Here is a 16,872-nt window from a genome sequence, read left to right as displayed (position 1 = left end):
AAATTTCCATCACATTGTTTTTCAACATATTCGGTCACTTCCGCTGGTTCGCCAAATTAAACCTCTGATTCTGACTTCCGTTGCACTTACACGTTGCATCGTCTGCATAGCAGCATCCCACCAGACACACTAATATAAAGGCCAACCGATGACCTTTACCCATTTTGAACTATGATAATCACACTTTGATAACAGTGTCCCAAAGGGTAACAGTAATGTTATCCACTTTTTCTTCTCTAAATCCACTGATAGTGCTTCCGATTCTTCCGTATGATACCGAACCACTGCTGACTTGACCGGACCGTAGCCGAACGAGAACTGAAGCTGGCCGTTTCCCGAAAGGAAGTTTTTATAATTCAGTTCCACAACTATGTGTTCTAGCAAGCAACAATTGATAAAGAGGAGAGGTTCATTTGCATGCTGATTAGGGGACCTCACTGGCGCGGATCGGATACTGTCTGTGTGTATCGAGTCGAGGGTGTGCGGCAGCATAAATTCAAATATAATATGAATGTACATATGATGTACATTCGTTGTCGGCTTTGGCCGTTGATGTTTCTTCGTGTCGTATTTGCTTTGTATGATGTCTCTTTGAAGTGTAGATTGTTTTGTTGGTGGAATCAAATGGCTTTCTTCAATAGAATCTCCAATTTTGGTATATCGTATGATGCCACTTGCAGCATTATCGAATTTAAGCTGAGTGATATATTATGCAGCAGCAATCGGTGTGATAAAAATAAACTTGAGATATACCTACCTACATAGGACTCTACAATGTATTTTTACGTAAACAATAAACCAATTGTCTGGTGGTTTGTATAAAAGCTTGCCGTTGGCAATTATCAATTCGTTAGGATTATTATTTTGATCTATTGCAGAGCGAACTGTTAATGTGATATTTCCTGTGTACTTATCGCTTTGCAATTTCATTCGTCTATTCCGATTTGATAGCGTAAAGTTGAGAGTATGTCTTCTTCGTTTTTTCTGCTTGGCATAACGTCCTAACTAGTAGAGAGCATGGCAAACGACGTCACATTATCTAAGTAATGTTTTGGATAGCATTTATTCAGCACTTTTTACAGCTGGTATTTTAATGTTTCACAACCATATATGCGCTTTTAACTTTGTGGCCGGAGGGATCATATCTGACTTGGACGATGAAACTCAGCATTACAAATGGCCGGGGTTCTGCTTAAGCGAACTAAGCGTCAACAAGTTTATTCTGAGATAATTAAGCTTAATAATGTTATGTCTTGCCCTTTACTGGCATTTACCAGATTTTCTGGTATGAACACCATGAACATTCCCTTCTTCCCAAACCATCTCTCTTTCGGCATAGATGACAATCCACACCTCACCCGCGTTTGTGCTTTGTGACTTACTCTCGCAGTTGATTGAAGCGTCGGTCTAGCGAATACATCTCTCAATTTATCAATTAGCAACAGTCTGTGCCTTCTAATTAATTATAAGTTTTTCCGTATGCTTCAAACATACCAACAAATCTAACATTGTACCCTAGCTTGCGTCCATCGGCGCAGTTGGTCGACGAGCGTGCGACCGTGCCGAGCTCTCGACGCATACTAAAATATACACCAGCAAACAGACTAAGGTTTGTTAAAAAAGGAACGTTGATGGTGTGGGTTCAGTTTGGCAGAATCATTACCTGTTCTGTGGCTTTGTTGATTAAAGCGCCTGTCTAGCGAATACGGAGTCGTGGGTTCGAATACCACCAGAACGCGATTTTTTTCACAAATTCATCTCTCGGTTTGTCAATTAGCAACATTCTGTGCCCTCTAATTAATTACAAGTTAAGCTTTAAATTCAACTACTCACAAATGAACAACAGCTAAGATTACTTAAGGAGAAACATCAGAAGATACAAATATGGGTGCCACAATGGCTTACTTGGACCCTTACTCACGTTTTCAAGAGCAGCAATCTTCAACATTCGTAAACAAATTCGCTCGATTTGGAAAAGCGGCCACATTTTGCAAGTGAGCAAAGCCAGGATAAACAAGTGCGGCTTGGTTTGATGCTTCGTTCGGCAGATTTGCGCCTCTTAAGTTTGTATGTAAAATTGCAATGGAATTTCTTGATGTTTCACCTTAAAACTGTTCCGCACACATGTCACTTGCAGACCTTTATTAACGATTAGGGATGAAGAATACATGTAAATTATATGAAATCATTGATAAAATTACATTTTATTTCTCGTTTACCCTTATACTGGGGCTGTTAATTCATGTTCACGGAAAATTCAAACTACCTAATATTTGGGTCGATTTTACTCAAAATTGAGTATATCGAATAAACTCGTTACCCAAAATTAGGTTGTTTTCCCTCTCTGGCTCATCGATGTTATCAAAAACAAACAGAGATGCATCTAACCAAAGGGAGTCCTTGACCTCAATAAGCCAATTTTGGGTAAATGTCGGTTTACTCAAAATTGAGTTGAATGAGGGGGGGTCTTAGGTTGAATTTACCTACTCTTGAGTATATTTTTTTAGCTGGGGGTAAAGGCAATCTACCTAGCGTGAGTTAAATCGATTTACTCAAATGTTGGCTTATTGGGCTGAACTATGGAATTGCGTCAAAAGAACTGAATTTTGGGTAGTTTGGCGGTTCCGTGTTCATCCTTTCACTCTAGCCATATGCCATCATATGCAATATGTTTTTTTTTCTCTGTTTATGGCATTTTTTGACAGCCGTCGGATCACTGCGCGGTCTTCGACAAAGACGGCATATAGACACCAACAATAATACAAAAGGGTTTATTTATTGAACGTTTACAGCGCCACCTGACGGAAAAAATCAAAAACTCAAAATTTCTGCATGCATTCCACAGTGGTCCACGAACCAGATTTACGAGAAAAGATGCATTCAGTTCCTTCAAATGATTTTCTAGATTAATATGGTCTTCTACAAAGTTGTTCCTAAAAATAAGGCCCTCTTTTCAATATACATAAAAATTAGGGTGGTCCATATTTTCAAAGAAATTGGGAACCAAACTTTTTTATTTGCAAGAATATCTATATACATTCTTCAGAAGAGTTGTTGATCTATCAATTTTGAGCAAGTTTGCTGAAGACACTTTTTATGTAGCTTTAAAATTAACCGATCTAGAGGTATTTTTCTAAATAAGCTTAGGGTGGTTCAAGGAAAACCGGTTTTCTGGCGTTAACTTTTTCAGTTTCGATTTTTCATCAAAGTCGCCCAAGAAACACTTGTAGAGCATTTGAAGACGCGTCGTTTCGCTGAGATGATCGTTATCTCTTTTGGTTCAAAAGTTACAGGCATTTTTCTTATAAAATCATAGTTTTTTTTAAAAAGGTGTTATGACGGGTTGGAGCAAACATAAAAAATATCTTTTGCCCGCATTTAAAAGAAGAAATGTTGTTATAAAACATATCAAAAAATTAGAGGGGTGTTATTTTTGTAACTCAAGTGAAAAATACTTGAAAAATGCCTATTTTTTTCTAGAAAATCATCAATATTTTTTGAACAGAATGACGTAGCAACATTCTCAGCACACGAAAATGCGCGTTTTTGGAAGCTCTAAAAATGGTTCTTGAACAACTTTGATGAGAAATTTGAAACAAAAAAGATAAAGTGTTGAAACTGTTTTGACCAAATTTGGAGCATTTTCCCATAGTTTTTATAGAATGGCGCTAGAACAAATTGTTTTATTGATTTATCTTTTTTGTTTCAAATTTCTCGTCAAAGTCGCCTAAGAACCACTTTAAGAGCTTCCAAAAACGCGTATTTTCGTGCGCTGAGAATGTTGCATAACTGACCTGATTATGTGTCGAACCTATACAGATCTTTTTGGGTTCTTAACTCGTGCGCAGAGACCCACTGTGAACTTTTACCCCGCATGACTCTACAAACCTCATGAATGAAGAAAAAATCGCAGCACAAATAGGTCAACTGTTGAACACTTCTTGAATGTTTCTTAAATTCTTCTTGAGTAGATCTCTCTACAAGAGTGCAAACGGCTGATGTTGATGCGTATACATAAGTATCACAATTTTGCACCGACTAAGTTACAAAATTATAAATATTTTCCATTATAGAATAATTAAAATTAAATATTAAAATAGACGAAAACTGCACAAATGTTTAAACTAATTCCAATAAAATGTTGTTACGAAATAAGCTTTATTGACATGTGGCTTCGTGGTCGTGCGACAAGTGCCACCAAGCATTTAGTCGCATCGTGCTAGTGGCGCGGGTTCGATTCCCACCGCAGCTGTCAGGAAAAGTTTTCGGCTGTGCCACTGGGCTTTGCATGCTAGTCCGTTGTCTAGTGTCGTGCTTCCTTCAAAGAGCGAAAAGCTCACTGGAAGTATTAAACGATTAGAATAACTAGCCACAGAAGTTCAATGTCGCGTCTGTTCGTGTGAGTAACATCTAGTTTGCCACGCCTTTACAGCGTCAGTAGCGGTACTAGAAGTGTCAAATAAATTTTGTTTACCAAAACAAAAGATCCTCTACAAGCTGGACACTTAAAAACAATAAATTATTACAATGAAAGTTATTATTTTAATTGAATAGGAAAAGTGATTACAGCGCCGTTGGAGTTCTAGTGTATTTCTATTTATTAAACGATTAGAATAACTAGCCTATTATTAAACGTGTCCGTGTCTTTAAAAAAATATATATAACACAAGGACACACAAGTATTTTTAAAGAAATGATTTTTTCGCCACACTTTCATCTATCGATAAAACGATAAATATAAATATCGGCATAAACGAAGCGCATAGGGTTCAAGGAGTTTGAAACGCATTGAAGCCCTGCTGGAACATCATTCAAACCTCCTTGAAAGCTTCCCCAAACCACCCTAAATCCCCCTGAAAGCTTTACACTGAAACACCCTCTGAAATCCTCTGGAATCCTCTGGAACATACCATGAACCCCCTGGAGGTCCATGGAAAGCTCGAAATACCTTGTTCACACATGAAACCTCTTAAGACTTCCCTAGTACGCCTCCGAAACCCTCTGAAACTCTCTTGGAATTCCGTTGAAACCCCCCGAAAACCCCTCAGGAACCTCCTGAAACCTCCTTGAAACCTGAAACCTCCGAAATCCACTTCCAAACATTCGATTCTCTGAAACGACATGAAACAACCTGAAATCCCTTAAAACGCCTTGAAATGCCTTGTGACCACCCCCACCCTAAACACCTTGAAACTCGTGTTGAAACTCCTTTAAAAGCCCCCTAAAACCTCTTTGAACCCTTGAAATGCATCCCTGAAACCTCTTGAAAGCATCTTCAAATTTCCAGAAACCGTTTCCAAAACCACCTGAAACCCTCTGAAACCATCGAAACGTTATAAAATACACAGAAACTCCTCTGAAACCCCCTTGGAACTCCCTTTTGCAGGGTGGCCACCCAGTCGGAAATTTCGGAAAACCGGGAAAAGCTCGGGAATTCGAAACCACCGGGAAAAAGTCGGGAAAACCTCGGGAATTGTTGCTAGCCACCGGGAAATTCCAAAATTCTAAAATGTGTACAGTCTCCAGAAGCATAAGTACGAGAATCTGTGGGAAATGCAGTCAACAACTGTAATAACATAGTGGGTGAACTGGCATAAAAACAATTCTTGGAAATTAATATCTTGTCGCCATAGTGATGTTACCTAACACCACAATTTGAACAATTTCAAAGATATTCTCAAGAACATTCTGGTGGAAAGACTGGTTGAGACACATAGAAGTATTTATAGATTCATATGACACTTAAACATTTCAGGATGTACATGTTCCAGAAAACATCAAGCGTTCTATAAATGATTTATAAAGCTACAAAAATATAACGTCTTTCTAAAAAATTATCCTTGTACAATCTCTAGGAGAATACTTGATATAGCCTTTGTTTTTGGAGCGAAAAATCTTTCAGAAATTTGAATAAGGTGCTGATAAATGAATGAAGTGCTCCAAGAAGAAATTGAAATGAAAAATTATGAAAATCTGGATAAGTAATTCTGGTGAAAACATTCTTACAATTTAAAAATAGTTAGTGAAAAACATTTGAAAGAATATTTAAAGGGATTTTTTATATCTGATGGAATTCCTCAAAGCACGCCTAGTGTAGTTCATAAAAGTATTTCTAATATTTTGTTTGAAAAATTTCTGTTGTTTTCCATGACGTTTTTTGATGTACTCAATTGTTGAAGTGGTGAAAAAAAAAATGTTCGGAGAAAACCGGAGTAAGTTAACGGGAAAATCTCTTTTTGGTGAAGGTTTAGCATAAGTTCCTGGTAAAACTCCTGGTTCAGAATATTCTCAAGAATTTTGAGTATTCGTAGTTTCTAGTGAAACAACCAATTGAAATTCTCGCGTACTCAAAAGCATCTGGAACAATATAGTTGTATGGTAATAAATATATGGAAATAAATAATTTCCATATATAGAATCTGCCTCTACATTTTGAGGGAAATACTTTCTCTAAAACAAATTCTTCAGGAATTCCTGGAGAAATTCCTGACTTATCTGAAAATGTGATCAGAAAGTGAATCTATGATAACTTCATATTGCAATCGCTGATGAAATAACTGAATGCTAGAGGACTGTCAGACAAGACAAGGGTTAAGTCCTAATCCACTCTAAAATCTCTTTTCCGGCTTTTTGTCGAAGTCAAAAGAAGAAAAGTACCCTAAACGGGCAGTGGCAAGAATATTGCCACCAGCGCTGGTGGCCTAAACGGGCTGTGGTAACTATATTGCCACCTAGATTTTTGAGAGCTTCTTTCAAACAAAAATTATTTTGTACATGTAATCATGTATATAATCATTTCCATAATAGTGTGCGTTAACAACTCTTCTAGTTTTCTCGTCCTTATAAAGGGTTAAACAACTGCATAATTTGTACTAGTTGTTCATCTTATGATTTAAATTCAAGAATCTGAAGATGTCGTAACTTCAATGCCCATCATTGGATAGAAGACAAACAACACATGACTTAGCTATTAGGTAAACTGCCGTGAATCGCATATCAGTCCCATCTTTGCTGGATTTCCTATGCAAATGGGACACATATGCGATTCACGGCAGTAAATTAGTTATAAACTTATTTACGAAAAATATTCACCATTAAACGTATTGTAATTTACACGGCACACTCACCATCACCCCTATTGTTCTATACCATTCGGCGAATGATAAATGGCTTTTTTACAATAAAAAATGGTGGTCGTTATGTATCTTAATCATAACATTTTGAGAAAATTTTCAAACACTTTTTCGCGAAAAACAATAGAATGTATTGTGTTTTATTGAGACATTTTTAGGGCAATTTTCAAAAGAAAACAATATATCTTAATGTTTTTTCATTGTTCTTACAATACAAATACAATTAATTGAATTGGGGTCAAATGAATCGTTGTTATAATAAAAATACAATAATATTTGTTGTTATTTGTAAGCAGTTTTTGCTTTTGAAAATCCATAGAATTTATATTTCCCGCTAACATTTATATCCAGCATTTACGAGCACTAACGGCCGCCAGAATGATATGCACATTTTATGATAAGAATCAAACACTCTGATGTCTGTCTGGTATGTATTGCTTGGCAGCTGTTGATAAGATCTATCTTCAATCTTTTCAAATAACTGCCAAATATCACAAGTCAGACCTCAGGTCGTATGATCCATACCATAAATCGTTCACAATTCATGTGGCCATTAGTATCTGTAAATGCTGGAGAAAAATGTTACCGAGAAATATAAATTCTTTGGTTTTTCAAAGGCGAAATCCGTTTACATAACAACAAATATTTGCATGGTTATAACAACAAATATTGCATGGTTATTTTAACATCGGTTCAATTGACCCCATTAAACTAATTGTATTTGTATTGTTATCAATGGTAGTTTACTATTTACTAGATTCCTTTAATTTATTGGAAAACATTAGAAAAATCATTGTTCATCTTTTTCTTGTCGTAACATCCTCACTTGGCTAAAACCTGCTTTTCAGCTAGTTTTCTATAAGTACTTCCTCAGTTATTCATTGAGAGCTTCCTCTGCCAACACAGCTTGACGTCTGCCAGTCGTTGAAGTTTTAGCGAATAACATTTGATAACCGAATCATCTACTGTACTCAAATTTAAAACGAAAACTATAAAAAAATATGTCAAGTGATTTTGTATTTAATTATACAAACATGATCCAAGCAACAATAATATTTATTGTTATTTATTTGTTACGAATTGTTTTTAAGTGTAATTGAGAAATAAACTCTTTTTTAATAAAAAGTCCATGAGAACTTTGCAGGCACTTTTGCAACTATTTAAAAACAACTTAAATTAATGTTTACTGATAGTAACTTTATATTATTATAGAACTATTGAAAAACAATCAAATCAATTAGTCACTAATAAAGCTAATGTTCACTTATTGTACGAACTATATGGGCTTGATTTCTATTGTAAAAAATAACAATATATCTACTAGGAGAAATTACCTATTCTCGGCCGTTTTGTTCTCTTCGTCTTTGGGGTTTTTTTGGAACCTATTGAACTCAGAGTTGGTCTCAAATCCTTCCCAACTAACATGAATTAAATGGCCAAGTTTCAGGCAATTTGCCTGACAAAAACCCTCCATGACGAAGAGAACAAACCTGCCGATAATACCCATTGTCACCCTATGTGTTTTATTGTGAACAATAAAACCAGTCATATGTTAATAATATTTACCATGTAATGAATGGTAATTTTTTATCCGGGTGACCTTAACATATATAACACCTTCAACTCCCTAAAACCTATTGATGCACCTGGAAGCCCCTCCTGAAACCTCTTGGAATGCATCCTTAAATCACTAAAAATTACTTCCGAAAAACAAGATAGGTACATAAATAATTCCAGTACTTACACAATTGGCGAATTACCCTAGTTAAGCCTGGCTGTGCTTACCCGAAAAAAAGATTCAGGTAAACAAGATCAAATGGATGTGGGATAAAATTAATAACACTTTACATGAAAATTAGCTCTTCTCGGCAAACTTTGTCTTGCCTAATGCGTTTTTTGACGTTCCATGTCCAAGTCCTCGTTCAAAATGCCTGCAAATCGAAGTTTTTCAAAACTTTTAATTTTGTTTATTTTTTTTATTTACATAAAACTAAGACGGCATAAAAACCTTCACTAATTCTTCCAACAAATTCAAAAAACAAATTACTTTAAAAGTGTTTCTATTGAATCATAATTGTAGCGTCCTCAGCGGCTGAGGGACGTGGATGCCATAGTGATCAACTCTACCCCGCTGATCAACTACCCTCCAGATAACGGCACTGGAAAAAAAATAATGCTTTGTCTCACTTTACCTAGGGTACAGCATTTTTAACAAGGGGTCGAATCATTTTGCGGTCTTCGACAAAGTTGTCTGGCATATAGTCACCTACAATAATACCAAAGAATTTATAGATCGTTCCCTTACAGCGCCACCTAGTGGCAAAAATCGAAAACTCCTGCATACATTTGGCCAAATTTTCCCATACAAACTTCAAGCTCATTGAGCGCCTTCTTAGCCTTAATCCATTTCGCTCAAATTTTGAACGTAGCTTCTGTGAGTCCAAAACAACTGATTCAGCAGGTGAGACTTGACATTTTTTTTAATTTTATGTGTTTCATATAAGTGTGGTGCTTAGGGCCGAATTGAAAGATCTCCATTAGGGTGGCCGATTGAGGTCTTTCAATTCGGGTGGTCAGAACTGAAAGCATAACTTCATAGACCTTCAGAACATACATGAGAACACACCAGAATAGGATCTGAGTACTCTCCCAGACAAAATATTCCATTCTATAACAACAACAAAACACTATGCTCCCCACTATTATATCACATACAAGGCCGACAATATCACCTTAATTGATTTACGGCGCTTGTACTTTGTTCACTTAACTCCCGTCCATAATCTAATAGAGACTTGCTGTTCTCTACGGTTATCCGCTCGTAGCCTTACGTTCCGTTCAACTGAACTGAGATTTATATTGCATAATCATCCGCCGTCGCCGCGGTTTAGTTTGGTGGACGATATCTACCATACACATGAGTAATACGCTGTTGTTTCAATTTGCCCCATGTGAGTATGGATGGACTGGACAGACAGTGGCGTTCGGAATTCTGCTCACTTTTAATTATTTCAATACATATATGCAATTTTCATTTGTGCTGCCTCGTGCGAAAAAAGCATATTTGTTCAACATATTTTGCTGTATTCATCATATGAGCGTGCTTGAGCTTGATTGACCGCCCGTAGATGCTACTCCAGTATCGCCAGACCAGCTACTCTCACACAAGGAACCAATGAGATATCTACCGGGGTCAAAGTAAGCATCTTCAGTGAGTAAGCGTTGGTGATCTTCTATTTTAGGCGACAATGGCGCCTGCCACGTCAGGTTACAAATCAATATAAAGGGAAGGAAGTGATGATTGCAATCGTTTGTACCCACATCAGGCCAAATATACCTCTGCGTCTGCACAAATTCATGCGGATGTCGGAGTGTTGGTGGGATATGGTTGGCAGAGGGTTCACACATTGGTGCGTGGATGTCAGGCGTTTGGTTTCAAGCTAAATTTACGTGTAGAATTTTTGTTACAAGTCATAATAAAACTTCACAATATATATCAGGTAAATCTCCATGCCAGTTTACGTGACTGAAATGAAGTTTACGCGACGTATTCTCCACATTATTTCTATCCGCGAACGCCTCTGTAGCTGAAAACTGGCCAATTTGAAGGGACTGCGGAGGGTCCCCAGTTTAGTCGTCGCCGCCGCCGTTTTCATCCTCAATTACGGACGCTGATGCTTGAAAACAACACGTTCCCTCCGTCGTGTGCAATCGAGTGCAATCGTTATTGTTGGTCAACAGCACGCGTGTCGACCGACACCCTGATGGCAGTATGTAGATGGCTCTAAATTTGTCTGTAATATGCCAGAGGGAGACGAATACCTATCTATACCTACGACCATGCACACAGGCGGTGCAATTTACACACCACATGACCCTTAGATTTCATCCGGTTCGGCTGGGTTGATCTTGATCTGGTTCCGTTTCGAAATGGCTCGGTAAGCGCTTTATTGTGGCTTTATCGTAATTTTAATATTCTATGTATTTGTCATGTTTATTTGTACATATGATATTCATACATTTCATTTTTACGTATTGATTTTATTACCTTATTCATAAAACAATATCCAAGCAATCATATTGGCTTTATTATGGTTTTGTTGTTTTTTTTTGCGTTTAAGTATTTCCTAAAACCACGATAAAACCTAAGTTGATGCATGGAATGGAAATTAAATGCAATTCAAAATAAAAACTTCTAAAACATTCTTCACAGTAGCATCTTTGAGGACTATCCTATTGGCTAGTGCAAGATTAGGAACCTTAACCAGAAAAACACTGCACCTAACGGAGACTCAATGATTGTACGTTCTAAAGGTTGCTTCCGACGTCGGATTAGTAACCGTCGTCGTAGATGAGGTAACAGGAACGTTTGTCGTGACAGGAGCTTGGGAAGTTGACGCAACCGAGTACGCGGAATACGAGGGCCAATAGGGTGGCATCATGCCGGATCTCGATCCACTTGCTCCGGCGGCTGCGGCGCTACTGCTGGTGGCAAGTGAGGTAGGCGAGGATGAAGAAGCGGATCCCGGACTCGCAGCTAGTCCGAAACTCCGAGGGCTGCCTTCGGTGGGATTCGATGACGGACTACCGCTGTAGGATTCCACCGGGGATGAGTATCTGCTGTAGCTGGGTGAGATCATGCCACTCGTACCGGGTTCGGACAGCTGTGCCTGAGCTTGACATGCCGCCATCAAACCGTGGAAGTCGAATTTGTATGCGTAGCGCTTGCCGTGGACTTTGGTCATGATGTTTTTATCGTAGTAGTACCTGTGGAACATCAGAGAGAAAAAAACAGATTAATTCACTTAGCAGTAAGTGTGTCTTACCGTCTTAGATGACTTTATTTTCTTTTATCTTCCATAATCCTTATTAATTATTACTAAAATTAATTTATTTTAAGGACCCTTTAACTGAATGGAAGTCATGCGGGTCCGGAATCGCCTTGGCTGATTCAAACGCAAGTTTGTTTAGATAAAAATTGAGTAGCAATTATCTTTTATAGTGATCTCATAACCTTTCCCAAACACCTTTTAATGCCCGCGAAAGGCGAAAAGAACGAATACCAAAAATGCAAAACCACAAGTCACCCAGATTCCCACGAGCAGCATGGGTTGGAATGGGAGGCTCGCAACCGGCCGGCCACCGCCGGTGGCGAAATGTGTAAAATAGCAACGCAATGATTCACCTTTCTTTCGCATTCCTTACGTGCTTGCAGCTTCCGCTGTCGATGGATCTTGTTGGAAAGCAGTTAGCCGCTCTAGAGTGGCTGTTGTGGACGCGTGGTGTGGCTTTTACGCGCGCGAAGAAAAACGCGTCCATACAACCACCGAACAACCATAAATGAGCAGCAGCATGGTTTTTATGTTCGATCCTGGTTTATGACGCATGGTAGCAATTCTCGGAAAACTTGGAGATGACATAACTAGGCATCACTCATCAGATTTAGGTGGTCTTATGATACAATATACCTACTCTAGAAAAAAAAAAGTCATTGAGGTGGGTCGTTATTCATCAGTTGTCCATTTACGCATTATCGATACGGTAGTGATTAATGACTGCGAAGTTTTGCATGTTGTGTCATATAAGTTTTAGAGAGATTGAGTCATTTTCATCTTCCTATTGTCGGCTTATTTCTTATTAAGTAACAACTACCGGTGCTGCAAATACGATCAACATTTTTTTGTCTGTATTAACCTTCTTCGTGCATTTGCTGACGCTCACCCCGTTGGCGTAGTGTATGCTCAGCGTGCGTGTCTGGGTCATGGGTCTGGGTGACCCAAATGCACGACTAGGGTTAACGAGATTTTTAGCCCTAGGCAAGTTCATCTCGGGATCCACGCTTTACTTCCCTTCCGAAGGAAGTACTTACATTTTGTGAGTTTGTCGGGAGTGGGATTCGATCCCAGGTTCTCGGCGTGATAGTCCCTTGATCTCTATTAGCAACAGTTATGGAACTAACAATCCTTTGCCTTCCGGTGGGCAAGGACCTGATCGGTGACATACTTGACCACATACATAGGGGAGACTGAGGAGACTTGATCCCTGGGGAGACTTGCTCCCCCCATATTTTCTCGGAATCAAAAACAGTTTTCTTCTAGCATATTTTTTTCCAAAACGACATCTGGACTGACGAAACTGTTTTGACTATAATTGATTTTAATTGTGTATTGCATTATTTTTTAATGGCTGATGGTTTGTTTTCAGTCATTCAGAAATCTTTTAAGCGATTCCGAAAAATCTCAATAACTTTGTAAAAATTGAACCAAATCGTGTCAAAATTTCACAGCACATAGTATAAATAAAGTACTATCAAACGTATTTGTCCAAATAAGGCTCTTATATAAGTATTCCAATTAATGTAGCTTAGTGTATACAACAGTGACATGGGGAGACTTGATCCCTCGAGGATTACACACACATTATACATGTGAAAAATAAAATTCTATTTGTAAGCCTCTATTTACTCGGAATTCTAGTATATTCAGTGATAAAACGTGTCAGATAATTATTATTTTAGTACAAACCATGAATAGGGGGATCAAGTCTCCCCATTTTCAAGATACGGTATATCCTTAACAATTTAAGGAAATCTTATAATTTCAAATACACCGTATGCATCAAAAATGCAAGAAAACTTGAAAATAAAATGAATAGGAAGCTTCTGCAGTTATTTTCCCTTTAAATTAACCATGTGCTCAACAGGGGATCAATTTTGGCCCATTTTTGAAAAATATACCAAAAAACATGCCTCCATAAAAACACAGTTTTGAAAACTTAAACAATAATTTAAAGTCCTTATGTTGTGTATAAACTTGCAATAGATGTTTACCTGCCATTCTGTATGAAAAATGGATCTAGTTTTGTGTTTTTTCTTAAAGTTACAGGCAAATTAAGAAAAAGGGATCAAGTCTCCCCAGTCTCCCCTATACAGTGTCGGACAAAACAATAAGACCAGCGGTCCTATTTCATACAAAATGGCCAAGTTTGACGATATATATTTATTAGTGTGGGTCATCGGAAGCGTTTTCTCAGATCAAAGCTTTTTTGGTTCCGTTTCGGGTCCTGAGTATCTGTGCAAAATTTGAGCACGATCGGTTGCGTCTACACTTTGCGCATTGCAATTGAAATTTGTATGGGATTTTGTATGGGGAAACACATTTTTTTGCATTTTAGCCATAAGTTGAAAAATTTTGTCTGAAACTTTTTAACCGATACTGTAAAATGATAGCCTAGGATGTTCTGAAGAACTTTGTTGAAGACCGCAAAGCGATCCGATGCTTGTGAAAATAGTTATAACCAACGAACCGCATGCATGTGTTTATGTTTTAACATGTAAAGGAATAACAATAGCAACAAAATCATGCTGTTTCGTCAAGCAATGCCAACGCTATAACTTTTTTCATAAGCATCAGATCACTTCGCGGTCCTCGACAAAGTTTTTCAGGACACCCTAGGCTATGTTTTCACTTTAACGGTCACACGGTTTTAGAAAAATTCGAGCTTGTTATGAAAGAAATGCAAAAAAGTGTGTTTTCCCATATAAAACCCCATACAAACTTCAAACGCGATGCGCAAAACGTAGACATAACCGATTGTGCCCAAATTCTGCACACTTATTTGGGTCCTGAAATAGGATCAAAAAAGCTTTGATCTGATGGGATACCATTGAATTTTTCACTTTTCCATATAAACGATGACCCACTCTAATATTTATATATATATATATATATATATATATATATATATATATATATATATATATATATATATATATATATATATATATATATATATATATATATATATATATATATATATATATATATATATATATAAACCGATTTGGCTGAAATTTTGGCAGCGCACATGGAATTAAGTGAATTTTGATTTGCATTAATTTTTTTTTATTCTGTCCCTACTTTAAAAGTTACAGGTACCCGGTGCGACAAAACTAAAACATCAGATTTTTATGATGGTTATTTGTGGTTAATTCAATAAAAGTGTCCCAAACATTAAATGGCATCCTTAATTTTAGTAGTTCTTTATCAATCATCAAGTACCAGATACTCTCATATATCCTTTTGTCATGGCAATCTTCTTGTAAATATTCCAGAATTCTTGAATTATGAAATATTTCTCCTGAATTTTCTCACAGAGAGCCTGCATTATTTCATTCCAGAGAATTTACCGGTATTGCTACCAGAGGCCCTCGAAAGACTTTCTCGGAGTTCCTCCTGCGTTTTGCCCAAATCTCCTCAAGCGTTTCTCTAAGAATATATCGCAGATGTTGTCACGGAGTTTCTCTGCGATTCCTTAAGGGAAAAAATGTCGGTAGTGTCGTACCGCTATTTATGAAAGAAAAAGCGTGAAAAACCTGCTGGATTCCCAGGGAGTTCTTGATGAGCTTCTCCCGGGGTTTGTTTGGGATTCCTTCAGAATCTTGTTCTGAAACTCCTAATTTCTTCGGAGATTCCTAAAAGGTTCCATCTGAGATTCCTCCAGAAACTCCTGTTGGACGAACACCAGAAGGAACTTGCTGAAGTATTTCCTCATAGAGATCCTGTTGGAACTTCATGTGGAACATCTTAAATAAAAAGTACAAGAGGAATTGCACGAAACTCTCCGCAATACACTTTAGGAGGATGTCCATCAGAAACATCTGAAAAATTTTGAGTTTGATCTACAGGAATTCCACATGGAACTCTTGGAAGAGTCCAAAAAAGAGTTACTAGATGAATTCTGGAAAGAATTCCTGAGGGCAGTTTCTGAAAGAATTTCAGACAGACTTCCCGGAAGAAGCTCCCGAAGGAATCCGCGAAGGTGTTTCTGAACAAATTCCAGAAGCAATTTCTGGCAGAAGCCTAGAAGAAATTCTCGAAATTCTTGAAGCAATCCCAGAAATAGTTACTGAAAGAATCCCGGAGAAGTTTTTGGAAGAATACTGAAATAAACTCTTGTAGCCCTAATGCCTTCTGTGTGTGGTCGAGCAGTGAAGTGAGTAAGACCAAAAGGAAAAAGCAAAAAGTGTAGATTAGAAGTTTCTGTGCATTCTAGAATCTGTTTTAATCCGTGTGAATGCTGTCAATTCCGGAAGCAAATTTGGACTAAATTTTTGGTCATCCGGTTCACTCACAAGGAGAATCAACATTTCGATAACCAGGATAGTGTAGAGGTGCCCATATAGCCGAGGCGGTAAACGCACGGGTATTCAGCATGACCATGCTGAGGGTGACGGGTTTGATTCCTGGTCGGTCCAGGATCTTTTCGTAAAGGAAATTTCCTTGACTTCCTTGGGCATAGAGTATCTTCGTGCCTGCCACACGATATACGCATGCAAAATGGTCATTGGCAGAGGAAGCTCTCAGTTAATAACTGTGGAAGTGCTCATAGAACACTAAGCTGAGAAGCAGGCTTTGTCCCAGTGAGGACGTTACGCCAAGAAGAAGAAGAAGAAGTGTAGAGGTATAGGCGAACTTGCTGTTTTTTCTGTGAAGTTTTGTCACGAAATGACATTTCCTGTGAATACATCCGGAATGGTAACGGTGATGCTGCTGCCTCTGGATGACACAATGTTACAGCGTCCCGATATTCAAGTGAATGCTGCATTTTATGACAGTTCAAGTGGAAAAACCTTGAACTATGAATCACCTGGTTTTGTGTAAGGAACTACATGACGGTAATATTTGGGTAGCTTCATTTAGTACTGTAATTTTGATGTTATAACTTTTTGATAATTTTG

At 37.8% G+C, this 16,872-nt stretch overlaps 3 protein-coding genes across 6 annotated transcripts in view; 1 reads left to right on the top strand and 2 right to left on the bottom strand.

The window, feature by feature from the left end:
• Positions 1-401, bottom strand: part of LOC109404615 (acetylcholine receptor subunit alpha-like 1) — a 40,179-nt gene extending 39,778 nt beyond the window's left edge. Inside the window, exon 1 of one of the 3 annotated variants that reach the window (XM_019677520.3) lies at positions 91-401. In XM_019677520.3, coding sequence (XP_019533065.3) covers positions 91-163 — 73 coding nt within the window. In that variant the 5' untranslated portion in view covers positions 164-401. The remainder of the gene's footprint in view (positions 1-90) is intronic. The other 2 variants (XM_062849047.1, XM_062849046.1) reach the window with 2 other exon arrangements.
• Positions 1-16,872, top strand: part of LOC115262165 (protein HIRA homolog) — a 150,884-nt gene that overhangs the window by 131,229 nt on the left and 2,783 nt on the right. The gene's annotated exons all lie outside the window — the stretch shown is intronic.
• The window catches only part of LOC109411682 (DNA-binding protein D-ETS-6), a 45,230-nt gene continuing 39,558 nt past the window's right edge, over positions 11,201-16,872 (bottom strand). For both annotated transcript variants that reach the window (XM_029864396.2, XM_029864397.2), the window contains exon 4: positions 11,201-11,900. In XM_029864396.2, the coding sequence (XP_029720256.2) occupies positions 11,426-11,900 (475 nt within the window). In that variant the 3' untranslated portion in view covers positions 11,201-11,425. The remainder of the gene's footprint in view (positions 11,901-16,872) is intronic.

The sequence above is a fragment of the Aedes albopictus genome, chromosome 2 (assembly GCF_035046485.1).
Source record: "Aedes albopictus strain Foshan chromosome 2, AalbF5, whole genome shotgun sequence".
In the NCBI taxonomy this organism is placed as follows: domain Eukaryota; kingdom Metazoa; phylum Arthropoda; class Insecta; order Diptera; family Culicidae; genus Aedes; species Aedes albopictus.
The sequence above is the reverse complement of the archived record's forward strand: the minus strand, read 5'-3'. Positions and strand labels throughout refer to the sequence as shown.